The sequence below is a fragment of the Helianthus annuus genome, chromosome 12, assembly GCF_002127325.2.
Source record: "Helianthus annuus cultivar XRQ/B chromosome 12, HanXRQr2.0-SUNRISE, whole genome shotgun sequence".
Taxonomy (NCBI): domain Eukaryota; kingdom Viridiplantae; phylum Streptophyta; class Magnoliopsida; order Asterales; family Asteraceae; genus Helianthus; species Helianthus annuus.
In genome coordinates this window covers 52,797,078-52,810,011 of record NC_035444.2, presented here as the reverse complement: position 1 = coordinate 52,810,011, position 12,934 = coordinate 52,797,078, and the positions used below count along the sequence as shown (strand labels likewise).

The following is a 12,934-nucleotide window of genomic DNA, read 5'->3' as shown; positions in this document are numbered from 1 at the left end:
CTATACGATACAATACAATACAATACGATACAATAGGATACCATACAACAACCGTATAGTCCTGAAGGTGTAGTATAGGTCCCGGATAGGCCTATAGGAATATACAAGACCTGTAGGAGACCTATACGAGACTTATACTAAACATTATACATACGATACTATAAGATAAGGTACAACACCCGTATAGCCCTATAGGTTTAGCATTGGTCCGGTATAACACTATAGGTGTATCGTATCGTATAGTGTAGTATAAGTCTTGCATAGGCATCGTATGGCCCTATGCATGTAGTATCGTATCATATAGTGTAGTATAGGTCTCGTACAGGTCCCTGTAGGTCTTGTGTAGGCCTATAGGTGTATACGGGTGTTGTCTCATATCCTATAGTATGGTATCGTATCGTATCATATCGTATCATATAGTGTATAGTATAAGTCTCGTATAGGTACCCTATAGGTCTTGTATATGCCTATAGGCCTATACGGGACCTAAACCACACCTATAGTCCTATACGAGACCTATACTACACCTATAGGCCCATACAAGTGTTGTATCGTATCCTATAATCTCTTGTATCGTATTGTACCGTATCGTATAGTGTAGTATAAATCTCGTATAGCACTACAAGAAATATTGGCAATAGTGGCGACACTTTTAGCGGCGACTTCAGAAAAGTCGCCGCTAAAGGTTCTTATCCGTGTCCAATGTTTAAAATCCATCCACAGCCGTTCGATGACAACATCATCTGATGGTTAATGTTTTATTACAACTTGTCGCCGCTAAAAAGTGTATCAAAAACCTTTGGCGGGCTCAGACCTCACTCAATCCCTCCCAAATCACACCACTCCCTCCCCCAAACCCTAGGCTGTCTAATGCCGCACACCACACCACACTATGCCAGACCACCTCATCTGCGACGCTGCATCATCTCTCCGAACAACCTCTTCAACGTCGTCGGACCACCAGGTATCCTTGTTATGTTTGATTATCTCTAATTTGTATTATCTACACAAATTTCTTGAGTTAAATGTCAAATTTATGTAGTTAAATGTAGTATAGCAGGTTATTGTGTTGTTGTTGTGTTTTTCTTGACTTCAATTAGAGGTTAATTGCTGCATTTTTTTGATAAATAGGTTTAGAGAGTAGTTGAAGTTAGAGGTGCACAATCGGGTTAGGGTTTGAACCCGAACCGGGTTCAAACTGGTTTGGAGTGAAGCCTAGAAAAGTCAAATCGGGTTGATTGTGAAACCGGGTTGGGGTTCAACCCGGGTTGGTGGTTTGTAAAACTTAACCTTATGAAATCAGTTTGGGTTAGGTTGGTGTCAAGTGTATTAGGTTGCTGTGTATTTTAGGTTTCAATGTTGTTGTTGCAGGGCGTGTCTTTTGCTCTGGAGTCGGTTTTGTGTCCGTCACCTGCTTTGTCATCCTCATCACTCATAAATACAACATCAACAAATGACTATTCAGGTATGGGAGATTGCTAACCGGTTGCAGATTGAACATAAAAATTTATGGGTATGGAATATCGGGGCATAGTCAATGGCTATTCAGGTCTGCATAATTACTATATGTTAGTAAGACAATTGGAAATGAATAGTGTATTCAACGGCAGGTTAGGGCCTCAGGATTTCAAAACAAATCTGCTCCAGCAATTAAAAAACTAAGTGAAGCTGCCTTCCGGCGACCACGATTGGCAAGCCGAGATCTGTGTAGTCTATTTCCTGATCTGGTCTTTTAGTGTCACTGGTTGACTGGTTGCTGATCACGGTGAACTCTAAAACTCACAAATTACCATTCGATTATTACATTTTCTACCACAGTTTTTTGTTATACAGTGCACATTAATGCTCTGCTAGGATTGTCTTGATAAATAGTAAAGGCATTTGGAAATTAAATGGGTCAAATGAGTCGAATGATTTGAAAGTTACCTTTTACCTGGCCTATTTTTCTCATAATATATGTGCTTTTGTCTAAAATGAAACGTGTCAGGTGACTTAACTGAATCAAAAGTGGTTAAACTGTTTACATTTACGGTGAACCAAAGGCGAACTGAAAAGAATGCAGCCATGTCTTCTTTGATTGGATGGTTAAACGTAACGGGTCAAAATGAACTTTAATTTTTATAATTTGTTTCATTTGTTGATGAGAGTTTGTGAAAAAGGCATTAACATGCTTATTCCACTCAGGATCAGCAATAAGTGACACTAAAAGAAAGCACATACTCATATCCAAAGGAATGCAGTTAAAGTCGTCGACAACAACGGCACCGTCGGCGGCATCAAATGCAAAAATGTCATTGTTAGTGTAGATTTTGTATATTAATTACGAGTTCTGAATTTAAATTATCAGTTATTATTGCCTATTGATTTTGAATGCTATGTGGGTTGTAGGGAGTAGAGAAGCTGATGGCGTCAAAGCTGATGTCTCGACTAATCATAGAATTCATTTGCATAGTTAGGAGGATACTTTCTCAGATTTTGTTCTACACAAAAGAATTTTCTTGATTTTGATGGTAATTCTAGCCTATCTTGATCTTGCTAAGAAAATTAAAATTGTTGTTGAATATTTATTTTATTTTGTTAAATGTTCATTATATTCATTGAATTGAAGGATCGGTTTGTTTAGTGCTTTTCATCGGTAGATTGAGAGTGAAGTTTGGTGCAATTTGGTTTATTATTGGATTTGTCTTGAAGTATCGTACTCGGTTTGCGAAACCATCAATTAGTCGACCCAGTGGTATTCAGACTCTTTCCAATATGGAGGTTTTTGATCTTCTGTTACATAAGAACTATAGGTCACCTTGGAGAATTCATTAATTACATATGAGTACTTTAAATCAGTGTTCTTTTTTCATATTTAAACACACTTCCAAATACGCTATAAATATGGCTAAATTTTTAGGTATCACATGCTTTGACTTTCTTTTAAAGTTTGATTTTCTTCTAAATGATATATAGGCTGCACTTCTGTCTTCCATGCACTTGAGATCCAATTTGTTTTTATTTGTTTGAATTGTTTATAGTACCTGGGTAGTTGGTGGGTCTCATTCATGACAAATTTTGTTGTTTCTAGCATATTCATATTCATGAAAAGATTGTTGTCCTCAAAACAACTTTCATTGAGCAACATTCTAATTTTAATTCTTATTCTAACTATAAACAATTTCAATTGCCATAGGTCAGATTTTTAAATTTCAGTGTTTATAGTGGACGAGCCGATGGCATGCTGCTGCTGCTTTTGGTGATTATATATTTGTGGCTGTCTACGTGGAGGTAACACTATACCCTGCAGTTTTAAATTAACGTTTTTGTAACCAGATGAGTAATTATAGTCTTGATTGGTTAGTTGATTCTTTTGTAGTTTAGTCATATTTTCAAAACTAAAATTTTAAGTTTTTTATGGCTGCATACAAGCTCATAATCTGGACTAAGAACTTATATTCTATTCACTCCTTGCCGGTGCAAACTAGTCGAGCCGATTTTGATTTTACTCACCGTTTAACTGTATAACATAACCCGAATACATTTAGATGTTAATGGATTGAAACTAAGGATGTGTTAAAGGGTTAAATGGGAACCGGCTAAAGGGTTAGAATGGGTTGTTCTCAAAGGTTATAAAGGGTTAGAATGGCAATGATCGGCAGTCATAAAACGAGCCTGTTGTGATTACTCAGGTCGGGGAAATAGTAGTAAAACTGTAAACCGAAAACAGCAGCACAGAATTTTTTTTTACTGGTTTTTTGACTTTTAGCGGCGACAAATGTCGTCACTAAAGGTCAAAATGTCGCCGCTAAAAGTGAACAATTATTAGCGAGGACATCTTTAGCGGCGACCAAGGGCTTTTAGCGACGGATCAATAGCGGCGACCTTTTAGCGGCGACAAGTCGCCGCTAAAGCCTTTAGCGACGACAAATGGGACTTTTAGCGACGACAAAAGTCGCCGCTAATGCTTCGTTTTCTTGTAGTGTAGGTTTCGTATAGGCATCGTATAATTAACATTAGTGTTATGATAATTAATATGAGTTTTTTTATAATTAATATTAGTGTTATTGTATTAAAAAGAGAAAACAAATATATATATATATATATACACACACACACACGCAGCATACAGGGCTAGACTGGGCGTATAGTGTGGTCCAAAAGACCATTATAGCACTGGTTTGTCCCCAGACTAGCACTAACTCAGGGGTATAATAGTCTTTTAAACAACGCCTAACCTAGCCCTGTATGCGGCGCATATTTTTATTTTTGTGTTTTCTCTTTTTAATATTAGTGTTATTAATATTAAAAAGAGAAAAAAAGATACGCCGCATACAGAGCTAGACTGGGTGTCTAGTGTGGTCCAAAAGACCATTAAAGCCCTTTTTGCCCCCAGACTAGCCCTATAGGTGTATCGTATTGTTTCGTATCGTATAGCGTAGTATAAATCTCGTATAGGCATCGTATGGGCCTATGGATGTATTATCATATCATATAGTGTATTATAGGTTTCGTATAAGTCCCCTATAGGTCTTTTATAGGCCTATAGGCGTATAAGGGTGTTGTCTCATATCCTATAGTATGGTATTGTATTGTATGGTATGGTATCGTATAGTATAGTATTGTATCGTATCGTGTATAGTATAAGTCTCGTAGAGGTACCTATAAGTCTTGTATATGCCTATAGGTCTATACGGGACCTAAACCACACTTATAGTCCTATACGAGACCTATAGTACACCTACAAGCCTACACAAGTGTTGTATCTTATCCTATGGTCTCGTATCGTTGTATCGTATAGTGTAGTATAAATCTCGTATAGGTATCGTATAATTAATATTCATTTGATTGATGTTAATATGAGTTTTTTTAATTAATATTAGTGTTATTGATATTAAAAAGAGAAAAAATATATACGTCGCATACAGGGCTAGACTAGGCGTCTAGTGTGGTCCAAAAGACCATTATAGTCCTGTTTCCCCCCACTCTAGCCCTAACTTAGGGGTATAATAGTCTTTTAAACAACCCTAGATGCTTAGTCTAGCACTGTATGCGGTGTATATTTTTAATTTTTTTTCTATTTTTAATATTAGTGTTATTGATATTAAAAAGGGAAAACAAACAAAAATAAAAATAAAAATATACGCCGCATACAGAGCTAGACTGGGCGTATACAGTGGTCCAAAAGACCATTATAGCCTTGTGTTGCCGCAGTCTAGCCCTAAATCAGGGGTTTAGTTTTCTTTTAAACAACCCTAGACACCTAGTCTAGCACTATACGTGGCGTATATTTTTATTTTTTTGTTTTCTCTTTTGAATATTAGTGTTATTGATATTAATAAGAGAAAACAATAAAAAAATAAAAATATACGCCGCATACAAGGCTAAACTGGGTGTCTAGTGTGGTCTAAATGACCATTATAGTCATGTGTTGCCCCCAATTTAGTCCTAACTCAAGGGTATAATAATCTTTTAAACAACCTTAGACGCCCAGTTTAGCCCTGTAAAAGACATGTATTTTTATTTTGGAAAACTCTCCCCATGAAGTTTAAAAATAAAATGACAAATTACAATTTTTGCCCTGAGATAACCCCAGTCTAGGCCTAACTAAGGGCTAAAATGGTAATTAACCATCTGAGAACTAGACTAGGGTGCCCCAGGCTAAAATGATAATTTGTCATTTTCTTAAGACGGGGCGTCTCACCCTATACCTGGCATAGAAGATGTATTTTTCAATATATAAAACTTTTCCGTCATTCTTTCAAAAAAAATTAATTTGTGAGTGTTCAATAACTTCTTTTTTTTAGAAAAATAAACTTCATTAAGAAACACCTCCGACCTAAACGGGTAAAAAGTCAAACAACCAACAACACCCCCGACCCAAATGGGTAAAGGGGAAAGAAATTAAAACATGTACAAAGGGTATTTACACCAATCCGCACAGCTAATATAATTATATGAAGATCTATTTTTAACCCAAATTTTTTCTGGTTAAAAACCACATCGTTTCCTTTCTTTTCATATGACCAGCAAGCTATCATAGCCATTCCATAAATGATCTTTTACGCCTTCATACCACACATAATGAACTTATGTATGTCTAAAATGTCTTTGTACTTAAAAAAAGAAAAGAGGCGGGATATTGCACCAAACTAGCCCTCAAATAAAGTATAGCTTGTATCAACTAAAATAATAGATACAATAAATCGTTTTAATTATTTTGCAAGTAGCAAAGTGAAGCCTAAGAGTTATAAATGATTAACACTATTATGACATCGATTAATATCATTAAGGCCATCCGTAGTGGGGCGTTTTTTTTTTAAATTTGAAAAAAAGAAACGTCCGGAAACGCCCCCACCCCCATTACGGTAGGCGTTATTTAAAAAAAATCAAAAATTGAACTTTGGCGTTTTAATAATAACGCTAATATGCAAAGCAAGTGGCCAATGGGAGTGTTTGCTTTTTCTTTTGCATGTGTCCAAGGTTTGACTATTCAATCACCAACTGTTTGCTTTTTTTTTGTTTTTTGTTTTTAATGATTGGAAGGGGCATTATTAGGCATTATTCCCACTACGTCACTTTTGCAATAACGCCTCATGCTGACTGGGATGACACGTGTCAGATAATGCCCTATGGTGGGGGCATTATTTTTCTTAACCACTACGGTGGTCTAACAAACGTAATAAAGCCTATTAAATTAAATTTGAGAAAGCAACTGTACTTGTGTGTATATAATGATGCATACATGTTTCATTCTTCACATAACTTGAATCTTTCCACAAGAAAAAAAAAATGAACATGATGATCAACAGGCTTCAAAGATTTGGAAGGTATAGGCAACTTCATACCATCATATCTCAAGAAACCATCAAACCATCCTCCCCAACACCTCACCCCAAAACTCATGTCCTTCCATTGGTAGATAGCATTAATCCTCACCATCATATGCCATTTGTTTTTTTCTACAAGAATTACAATTATGGTGACATCAACATCCTAAAGAAGTCACTATCACAGTGTTTAACACAATACTACCCGTTCGCGGGTAGGTTGTTATCCCCCTTTGCGGGTCACGTCAATTGTACCGATGAGGGAGTTGAGTTCGTGGAAGTTTCTCATGATAGCCGACTAGATGACTTCATTCTTAAGAAAGAGGAGGGCAAAAGCCTACGACAACTTCTTCCTAACATTAGCCAGACCAGCCCTAACTTGGTAGAGATCCAACTGAACCATTTCACGGGTGGTGGAGTGGCCATGGTCGTATCCACATCGCACAAGGTCGCAGACGCCTTCACAATGCTAACCTTTGTTAGGCAATGGGCCGCAGTTACACGTGGTGGATCACCGATCAAACCATATTTCATTTCTTCGCCTACAAGTCACAGTAATGTTAAAATGCCTGATGTTGCATATAAGACCATAAGTGAAGTTAAGTATGCAACAAGGAGATTGGTGTTTCCTAACTCGAAACTAAACGAACTCAAAAAGAAGGTTATCTCCATGGGCATATCTGTAACGAACCCCCCGAGCAATGGTCCATCGCGAGTAGAGGTATTAACTTCACTAATATTTAAATGCGCGGTGGATGCAGCCACAACCAATACAGGTTTCTTTAGACCATCAAGCTTGTTTCATTTAGTGAATATGCGAAACAAAATCTTCAAGAATGATCCTGAGAAAGTTGGAGGCAACATAATCACAATGGTGCATGAAAAGATGACTGATTCACGTGAAATTACGCTGAATGAGGTGGTTTCTAAGCTAAGGAAAGGGAAAATGGAGATTAAAGAAAGAAATGTGGAAGAGATAGGTGAAAGATGGGAAAACATATATTCAGTGTTAGGAGCTGACCCAAATCTACAGATATATTATATGACCAGCATATGTGGTTTTCCTACTTACGATGTGGATTTTGGGTGGGGCAAACCGGTACACGTGATGTTTGAAGTTCCAGAAGAGGATAACAAGATTGTTGTGTTCATTGACACCCCACATAATGATGGTATTGAAGCAACACTGCACCTTCCAGAAAAAGATATGGTGATACTTGAACAAGACAAAGAGCTTCTTGAATATGTTGACGGTTAAAATGCATGTTTAGTTTTTGGCATCGTCTTTTCCAATGATAATAAATAAATAATATGTATGGATGACTTGTTAAGATGATCACACAAACATTTACGACCTTGAATAAAGATGAATATGGCAATGTATGAATTTTTTATTGAATCAATTAAATATGGCAATATATGAATTTTTTTGAGATATTCATAGAATTATAATTCTTCAACATTCACACTACTAAACAAATCAGAGTTACCGACTGGAAAATCAAAAAAGAAACATTAAACTCATTAGTCTGGTGGGAGATCGCTACTGGTGGTCCTTCCATCCTTGGTTATTCGTTAATATGAGATTGCACTTATAACACTTCCAGCTATTCTTTTCAGGCGATTGTTTTTTTTTTACAATGTAAAGAGCGATCTTTATTAAATGTGGTTTCTTTATCTAGGCTCGTTGATTACATATGGTATTTTACGTACAATATCAATGAATGAATGATGAAACTCGGATGGTATCATGTAAGCGTACCGCCAATGTATGTGATCTCATTTACAGTGGCAGATCCCAAAATGTTTTTGCACAAAGCGGAAAAATTTGTTTGGTCAAAATGGGTTAAAGATCGAACTACAGCAAATCAAAACCAAATTTGCTGTTTCATTTAATAGTCAATCTACACAAGCATCGTACACGAAATGATTAAAACATGAATGAATGGTCACTTTCTAGATCAATAAAAGGGAGTAGTAACTTGACTTTGTAAAACTGTAAATAAATCATAAGTTTGATGGAACCTCATGCTTTGACTTTACCCCGAACTCCAAATTGCCCCCTTCCGGACTTCATAAAAAATGTAGTGCCTTGTGCACCTTCGAGATTTCTTAAACAAGGTAACGGGCGTTATACTAACACTTTTGGTAGAAAAATATGTGAAGTGGCTTGGCTTACAGGCGCCAAGGCCCCCCACCTATTGAAATGTATTCGGCCCTGCCCACTTATGTCAACGTTCATACGATGGAGATCTGAACTCAACATCAATTAGTATGATCTATGCTTGTGATGCAAAAAAAAAAAGGTTTCTGATCCGAACTGGCCAACCTAACCTGAACCAGTTTCGCTTCCAAACAGGTCATATCTCAAACCGGTCTCTAACCTATCCAGCCCACCAGTTTCAACCCACTTTCCCTCCTCTTGCATTGAACCAGACTTGAACCGGTTTGGAACTAACCCCAAATAAAAGGGTTTGGAACTGGTTCTAGTTGTGGAGATTTTACTAGTCTCTATCTAACGACTTTCTAGCCATTTGGAGTCGTTGTTTGACCTTTTTCTTCACCCAAAAATGACCATTTTGCCATCTTATGTTAGTATAAATATGTAGTGGGTAACTGGGTATATTGGTCTGATCAACCCTCAAAGACAAAAAAAACGTACTAAAAACACAAAACCACTCTCGCCTCGTATATGTTTCAGTATGGCATCACAAATTGCTCACTCGCAATCATCCATTGGTGATGTTGGTGCATCCTCAAAGCCCAAAGGAGCTAAGTGTTGAGAGGATTCTAGAAACAACTCGAAACCTGAAGTTTGGGGGAATCCGAGGGTTATATTTTGTGTCTAATGACGAATGACACTCAAAAGGGTTGTTGCAAAAGTATGGATCCTTTTTCCAACCAAACCTAAACTCGACTTTGAAGAACCACATGGACAAGTATTGCAAGGATTTTAAAGAAAATACATCGGAAAGGGGTGAAGAATCAATGGATAATGAAGGCCGCATTTTGATTTACATCTTTAATAAGGTTCAAGATCGAATGGCAAAGTTTGTGATTCAAGATGGTTTGTCGTTCGACCACCGCCATAACTCTCACTTGACAAAGATGTTTCGAGATACGCTGCATCCTCGTTACAAACACGTAAAGTCATACTACTCTAAGACGCTATTGTATGAAAATGTGGAAACAAGGAAACAAAGATTAATTTTTTATTTTCTGAAAATTTACAAATCGGTGTGAACTTAACTATTGATATTTTGTCGGCTCCACATGCTTTACCAGAATCGTGTATTTGCGTCATATATTGAATGCATCGACAATTTACATGTGTTAGGATCTGAGTTTTCACTTATGTGTTTTAGATAAACAAATAGTCTTCATAGGAAAATCCACTTTATCATAATCTGGTTTCTTGGGAGTGAATGATCTTTCTCTTTTAGGATTTCAAGCTTTTTGTAGTTTTGAGTGATTGTTGATTCATCCCATCTGGCCATGGATCTAAGTATCCCAAAATTTGCAGCAACCATTTCTTCCTCCATCCTCTTCAACTGCAGAGCTTTTCTACCATTGGGCCTTTTGCCTGCTTTCTAGTTGGGAGTTGTGGGTTTGAGTTCTGGATTTAATTTCAACTTTTCAATCCTTAGAATTTCATCTAATAAGGATTTGGTTAACCATCCTGAGAATTGACCCTTGGTTGCTTTGTATGGCTTGTTTTTCATGATATGGGTCAGATAATCTTTTCTTATTGTATTTTTGAGGTCAGGATCAGTGATTGGAGCATGTGATAGTTGATTACACATGTATTTTTCATGATATAGTCTTCCAATGCATTCAGTTTCCTAGGTTTCTCAGACATGATGAATTATATTTGCTTATCATCCTTCCCTTTTCTTTTCTGTAGATCTATCCTTTCAACCTGTTCATTTTGAGCTTCAAATATTTTTTTGACAATGGTTGGCTTTGGAAAGTTTTGTAGAGTTGGGAAAGTGAGTTGACTGACATCAGATGTGAAGTAGAAGGACTGTATTCTTGTATTGGTGGTAAACTCCAGTGGATGTGCAAAAGTGTTTATGGCAGTTGTGGTTGAAGGGACTGGTATAGGTTATGATGTGGAAATGGATGTGGAAGTGATGGTGAGTTGGTTAGTGGTAGATAGTAGTGATGATGTGGTTTTGATGGGTGAGGTTACAAGAATTACTTAATCATCATCTTGGATAATGAATTTTGCTTTTCTGGTCCTGGTTTGTGGTGTGGGTGTTTTTCTTGGTGGTGATCAGATTTGTGTTGGTAATTTTCTTTTTCTAATAAGAAGACCAGCAGGGGCCTTTTGGGGCATAGGCTTAACTAGTTCTGGAATTATGGTAAGCGTTGTTGTGGATATAACATCTGGTGTCTCCTTTGTATGGCAACAGTTGTTTGGAAAGGAAGATCAGTGTTTTGAGTTTTAGTGGTGGTGGTGGTTTGAGTTGTTAGAATAGTGGTTGTGGAGATAGAGCTTTGTTCCTGTTTTAACAGTTCTTCTTACTTGTCTTGAATGTTGTCTTCTTTTAAGCACCTCTGTTGAAGAACCCATGTTTTGTTCAATTCTCTGCTATTCAATTGTCTCTTAGACTGCAAGTGCATCCTTTGCTCCCCTTGTATCTTTTCTTTTCTTCTCTTCAATGGCAGCTTCTTTGGCATTTTTGGCAATAGATAAATCAAGCCTCTTTAGCACTTTCTTAATCTGAGGAGGAAGCTTTCTTATACCTTTTGCACTCTCCCCCGTTTTGTCATCATCATCAGGATACCTGGGTTTTGGAGTAGAGCAAGTGGATTGAAGGAGGTGATCTTTGATGGCTTTAATTTCTGCTTTTGTATCTTTGTACCTTGCATCAACCATATTCCTAATCAACTCCATATGCATATTGTGGGTGGCATCAGCAGATTGCTTCTAAAGTTGTAGGTACATTTGTGCATGAATCCACATTTCTTTTGCAATCATTGCATTTATAGGAGGAACTCTTAAGTTTTAAACCAAGATCTTTAGCATATCTTTTATCTCATCAACTGAAAACTCTATCTTGGTTACTCTATCCATCAATTCTTGGTATCTTAACCCATCACCTAAATTAATATGATCATCTAGATTCCCACCAGAGGTGGTTATATTTGGTTTTGAACCAAATGCCCCTTGTTCTTGGTTCTAGGGACTTTCAACTTATAAAGAGTGTACTATTGTAGACTCAACAATTGTTGCCTTCAAGGAGATCTCAGCTATGTAACCACTGTTCACCTATGAGACTGTTGTCCTAATAGTTATAGTGGCTGCCTCACTTGAAAAACCTCCAAGTGTCACTTGTGACACAAGGGGTGTACCCCCCCCCCCCTCTGCTTATGGGTTAGCAAAGAGATCTAAACTTGCATAGTCACTTGTTGGAGTGTGCTCTCAGTGATGAGTCTGCAATTGCTTCAAGCAACATGTTAATTGATGGAATATATTTATGGGTGGTGGAGTAGAAAAAGAAGTGGCCCTGGGAGAAGTGCTTGAGAATTGATGTTCAAGTGAATCATCTTACTCATTTTGTGGTTGGCATGTGCTTACAACACTATCCTTTTGTGAGGATAAGTGAGGAGTTTGGATGAGTAAAGATGTTTGCATCTATTGTGAGGAAGTAACTGCAGATGTTGTCTATATTTGTGTTACAGCAGACTCCTCTGGTATCTCAACATCCGGAGTTACCATTTTGGTTCCTTTGGATTTAGGGGAAGGAAGAGATGTGGTTTGTGTGAAAATAGATGGTGTTGGTGTCCATTTTGACAAGATATGGAAGGTAGTTGTGTGGTGATTTTAGATTGAGAGCCATGATCGATGATTGTGGGATTGTGATTTGAGAGTTTTTCTCTTTGTGGAAATCTTAATTGTTGATTTTGAGAACGGTAAGTGAAAGCTCTGTTAATTTGGGGGGTTTTACACGGTTTATGGAACATTGATGATGACGTGGCCAATGGTTACTTTTGAATGACGTGGCATACCTTTGTTTATGTAAAGCAGAACTCTGTTTTCAAAGGTCTGTTTACTAGAGTCCGGCCCTACTAAGAAAACCTTTTTGTGAAGTAATGAAACCTCTGCTTTGGTGAATGTT

At 37.3% G+C, this 12,934-nt stretch overlaps 1 protein-coding gene and 1 long non-coding RNA gene across 2 annotated transcripts; both read left to right on the top strand.

Annotated features, from left to right (window-relative positions):
* Positions 1-1,453: 1,453 nt before the first annotated feature.
* Positions 1,454-3,253, top strand: LOC110894974. Its single transcript, XR_002566811.2, has 3 exons — positions 1,454-2,296; positions 2,389-2,510; positions 3,176-3,253. It is a non-coding gene; the product is annotated as an uncharacterized LOC110894974 (long non-coding RNA).
* Positions 3,254-6,757: 3,504 nt separating this feature from the next.
* On the top strand, positions 6,758-8,140 carry LOC110894973 (tabersonine-19-hydroxy-O-acetyltransferase). The gene has a single exon (XM_022142233.2). It carries the CDS (start codon positions 6,772-6,774, stop codon positions 8,065-8,067), a length of 1,296 nt encoding a protein of 431 aa, XP_021997925.1. The 5' UTR covers positions 6,758-6,771; the 3' UTR covers positions 8,068-8,140.
* Positions 8,141-12,934: the final 4,794 nt, after the last annotated feature.